This window comes from Vollenhovia emeryi, unplaced genomic scaffold (genome assembly GCF_000949405.1).
Source record: "Vollenhovia emeryi isolate VEMERY1.0 unplaced genomic scaffold, V.emery_V1.0 DF940530.1, whole genome shotgun sequence".
In the NCBI taxonomy this organism is placed as follows: Eukaryota; Metazoa; Arthropoda; class Insecta; order Hymenoptera; family Formicidae; genus Vollenhovia; species Vollenhovia emeryi.
In genome coordinates, this window is record NW_011965836.1 from 1 (window position 1) to 5,491 (window position 5,491).

Sequence of the window (5,491 nt, forward strand, 5' to 3'; positions counted from 1 at the left end):
TATATTTATATAAAATATTTTTTTTTAGTTTTCCTAAAAACATAGAGGAAACAAAAGTGGCTCGAGTCACTAAACATACAAAATTATGATCCACCAAAATCAGCAGCTGTGTGTTCGGAACATTTTAAGGAACAAGATTATGAATCGAACCATTCTTACAGGAAATTGAAAAAAGATGCTATTCCATATGTACGTATAAAAATTATAAATTTATGAATTTTTTGCATAATATTGAAATATTGCTAATAGTTTTACTTTTTAGTTAACTGAAGATGCTATAAATGATAAAGAAAATATTGATAATACAAATAATACAAAAATAATAATACAGAATTCCGTAATACAACATAAGGATACACAAGGCGCAACATCAATTGTGGAAAATATGTACAATGATAAAGAAGGTAAATATAATATAATAATAATGTTGTCTACTTGTATTTTTAAAACTTATATACATTATGTTAAGAAGTTATTTAATGATAAATTGACCGATCGAACGAGCCCGCCGAAGGCGGGCGAAGTTCGATCGCAATTATGCGAACATCTCGTTCGAAGATGATTACAATTGTAGTACGCTTCGCGTAGGGAAACTTCACAACGTTTAGAGCTTGCGGATTTTTGTCCCTCCCCGCTTGCGCCGCGCGCCACCTGGATGCCCTCATATTGTTTAGAGGCTAAAGAAATTATCACCATCTGAAGATGATTACGGGTAAGTATATATACATACTTTTTTTTTTTTTTTGGGAGGGTGAGGTTGTAATCATCTTCGAACGAGATGTTCGCATAATTGCGATCGAACTTCGCCCGCCTTCGGCGGGCTCGTTCGATCGGTCAATTATACTTCACATCTCGTTCTCGATGATTACAATTGTAGATGTTTAGAGATGTGGTAATTTCTCCCTTTATTGTATTGTGTTATATATTCCAAATTTATTATACACACTCTGTTATAATTGAACATAAATTATACATTAAAGCTTCATATAAGATCGCTATTATTTTAACGATCCTTACTTTTATTTATTTATTTATTAAGGATTGAACGCGCAAAGGAATCATCTGAAATCTGTATTGGTCGGTTATAGAATCTCGCAAAAACTTCTGATCTTTCAGACCAACCTGCTGTTTTTCTTATGGCGCTGAGATTTACTCCTCGATTAAATGCTTTTGAAACTGAGGCATGTCGGGTGCTATACGCGCTGAATTGTTCAGTGTCAATACCCGCTTTTTCTAGCAGATCTTTTATCCAGTGTCCGATAGTTTGAGATGTGACCGCTTTGTGAGGCTTTTTTATCGAGATAAATAACTTTCTTTCTTCACCTCTCAAATTCTTTGTCGCCTGTAAGCATTCTTTAATGAAGGAAGCAACACAAAGTTTTGGATTCTCTTCAAAAAATTGGCAATATTAACTCTGGTTGAAAACTATTTCGTTTAGACGTTTTTATTGGATCAGGAATTTTTATTTTTACTACATCCTTTGACATTACAATATTTTCTATTTTAATTATTGACAGTGTTTGAAGTCTGTGTGCTGTTGTTAACGCTAAAAGTGTTGAAGTCTTTTGTGATAGAGTTTTTAAACTATTAGCGTCACCCAATTTTTCAATATAGTCAAGAACAATAGATGTATCCCATGTAATTGAATATCTTGGTCTACTTGGACGTATTTTGTAAATACCTTTCAGGAATCTCGACAGTGTGTTATTCTCTGAAATTTCTTCTATTGAAATCAGCGAAATAGCTGACCTCATCGAGTTAATTCAGCCATAACTGCTTCCTTCATTAAATTTCATTGTCAAGAATTGTATGATTGTTGTTATATCAGTCCTAAAGGGGTCAGATCTTCGTTTTTGCGTAAACTCCCACCACTGTTTTAAATACCCTTGATATTGTTTGATGGTTGCATCCGTTACTGAGCTTATAATAATATCTATGGAATCTTCAGGTATTTTCTTTTTTAAGAAAGCTTCCCTGATAATTTGACGGCAACCAGGGAAAGGCTTGCATGTAGCGGATGTATCAATTTCCTGCAAGGAGAAAGTAATAAGTTCTTATTGGATTTACAAAACAATGGTGGTTCACATGCTAGTGACATTAACAGAGGGTACCACTGTTGTGATGGCCAAAGTGGGACAATTTTTGTACCACATGCTCTATCCAATATAATTTTCTTTATAGTTGTAGCTATTAGCGCGAACGGAGGAAACGCATAAAATTCTTTATCCGACCAATTAATTGTAAATGCTTCAACAAAGGTAATTTCTGGATCTGGAAATCGCGAACAAAAAATTATTGCACTTTTTGTTTTCCCTTGATGCAAATTATCAAGTCTCAGTAAGATTTCGCAATTTCTCAAATTCTTTGCAAACGCTTTTAGCGCTAAAAAACTTGCTAAAAGTTCAAGGAAATTTATATGATGTTTAGTTTCTTCAAGATTTTTTACAATGCATCCTACTGTATGCCACTGCTGGACAACACGCGGTTACTACTCCCAAAAAATGTGAAAACTCGCGAATTGTTACTTTCCTTCCAACAACGAAATAATCCAGTATATCAGAGACCTGTCTCTTTTCCTTTTCCGTCAACTCTATTGTATAATTATTTGAATTTAATATAAAACCTAAATATTTACATTTTTTATTAGGAAATAGCGAGCTTTTCTTGTAATTTATAATAAATCCTAACTTCTCAAGCATCTTTATCGTTTCCTTAACATTAGTTTGACACATCTGATAATTCTTCCCAATTAGCAATAAGTCATCTAGGTATATAACCGAGAGAAAACCTTTCGATCTTAGAATGTTTATAACCGTTTTCATAATTTTGGTAAATACAAAGGGACTTGTACATAATCCCAAAGGTAGACATTTAAACTGATAAAGATGACCTTCGAAACTGAATTTCAAGAACTTGCGACTATTTTCTTCTACTGGAATTAAGAAATACGCATCTTGCAAGTCAATAGAACCCATATATGCTCCCTTAAACATTAAGTTTTTTACTGATCTTAAGTCTTCCATTTTAAACTGAAAGGGATTGATAAATTTATTCAACTTTTTCAAGTTTAAAATAAACCTATAAGAGCCATCAGGCTTCGGAACTAAGAAATATGAAGAAATGAACTGGTTTTCGCTTTTCTTACATTCCTCAATAGTTCCTTTGATTAGTAACTTGTTAATTTCCTTCTTAATGTTTAATGATTCCCCTGGGTTCCACTTTGGCTCCTTTAGGATTGCATTTTGACTTTGTGTTTCATTAAATGGAATTTTATATCCTTTAATGCATTCGATAACAAATTTGTTACTTGTTATTTCTTTCCAAGTATCAACAAAATGTGATAATCTTCCTGCTATCATTCTTACTTCTTCTATTTCCGGGATGTCTGTTGAGATGATTGACGGTGTGTCGACTGACTTTTCGGACGAGTCGCGTAGCTGCTGGCTGATTTGTGGGACGATGACGATGCCTGTCTGTTCTTCAGAAAAATTTGACGATTCTGGTATGTACCCACCTGTCTGTTCCTGACAGGTGGGTTTCTCCAGTTTTCCGAAGTTGTTTTAGCTTGTAACTTCGGTTTATCAGGTGCCTTGATTTGCGAACATGCTTTCTCTACAGCCTTTGCCTCTTTAACCTGTTCAGCAAATTTTTGACCATACAGCCATTTTTCATCCGGTTTTGCTGCTTCAACTGTGGGTTTGACGGATTTGTTAAGCAATGGCGTAATAAAAGACCTTCTTGTCATTGAATGTTGATAAAAAATATCTGTTAATATTTTTCCCGCATCACAAAGATAAGTCAGGAACTGTGTGTAATCTAATCCTTCTTCCTGTTGGTCCACGATCATTGAAACTGCAGCAGTCAGAGCCACAATGGCCGTTCCCGCAGTATTCTGAGTGTCAATAAAGTGTTGATCGCGTTTCTTTGTAATTTCCGTTAGTACTGGTTGAACCTACAAATTTACTTTTGGAGCTTCGGTATATAAATTTCCCTCTCTTGGGTATTTTGTAATTATAGACGTTTTTACTTTTTCGGGTAGGCCTTCAGACATAAATTTTCTCCAGATCGTCTTAACCTCTTCCTGAATTTTTAATTCAGCAGCAGTTTCCGTTTCTTTCCCGATCAGTTGTAAGATTTCAGTGTCGGTACCACCTATATCGGTAGCCTCATCTTTACTTTCATCATTTATATTAGCGACATCCTTGTCGCTACCAGCTTCTCCGACACCTGGAAGATCTGAAAAGGAAGAAAATTTTTGTGTGGAAGAAAACAGCTACTACTTTCTTATTGAAGATTGACACTCAGCTTATTGCTCGCAGTCTTCGTATGGAAGAAACTGCGGTAACAATCAACCTGACACTTAAGGCTTATTGTCCGCAGTATTCGTGTGGAAAACTGCTATTTAAGTCAATTATTGAAATTGACATTTTTTTGCTTGTTGCCCGCAGCCTTCGTATGGAAAACTGCGCTCGGAAAAAGATTCGTATGGATTCTTATCCCTAGGTTTGTTGTCTGACGCACCTGTTGGTGATTCTTTTTCACTATCATCCTCTAGATACTGAGTCCGTATCTTGTTGTCCTGTTGATTCTCTATGAATCTTGTGACGACTGTTGTTAGGTTATGTATTTGGTTTTCCATAATTTCTAACCTTTATGCGTTTTTGACTGTGATCCTTTATTCTCCTTAGACCTCGATCTTGACCTTTTTCTCTTTCTATCACTCGGCATGATGAATCTATTCTATTTTTCCTGTTAATCTTTCTATTAATTCTCCGTACGTGTGAAGTTCTCCGCACAACGAAACAATATGAGGGCATCCAGGTGGCGCGCGGCGCAAGCGGGGAGGGACAAAAATCCGCAAGCTCTAAACGTTGTGAAGTTTCCCTACGCGAAGCGTACTACAATTGTAATCATCGAGAACGAGATGTGAAGTATAATTATATGTAATATCGTTACAGATACTAGTATGTGTATAAAAGATATTTATATAGAAAGTGAAACAACATACAACATACAGGAGGATATAAGAGGCGCAACATCAATTGTGGAAAATATATACAATGATAAAAGAGTAATACATCGGTCAACAAGTATATCTCCGCAAAGGATTTTTGATTCACCTGCAAAAACTCGAATACGTAAACATTATACAAACCAAATTAAAAAATTGAAGAACCAGTTATATACTAGTACGTATAAATATAAGAAAGCACGCGAGACAATCAAATCACTAAAAGAGGTCCTTAAAGAACTGCAGGAGAAAAACCTCTTAACAGCTCAGGAAAGTGACATTCTTAAACATCTAGACCAAGGTACAAGAGATCAAAAGATCTCATTTATATCTGTAAAAACGTAGAAACCGCTTTAACTATTTTTAAAAATACTCATACAACTTTACAAGCCTTTCAAATGAATGTTTTTGTATACAATGTAATGAAAAATTTTATTGGCAAAAACATTTTTACTGAATTAAAAGAACACATAAACGATC

At 34.9% G+C, this 5,491-nt stretch overlaps 1 protein-coding gene across 1 annotated transcript; it reads left to right on the plus strand.

Annotated features, from left to right (window-relative positions):
- Positions 1 to 45: 45 nt before the first annotated feature.
- LOC105555934 lies at positions 46 to 5,430 on the plus strand (the record flags this gene model as incomplete). The annotated part of the gene is made up of 4 exons (XM_012002987.1): positions 46 to 189; positions 263 to 404; positions 4,959 to 5,250; positions 5,323 to 5,430. Coding segments are annotated over 4 exons (612 nt in total), but the record flags the coding sequence as incomplete, so codon positions are not given.
- Between the last annotated feature and the right edge of the window lie 61 nt (positions 5,431 to 5,491).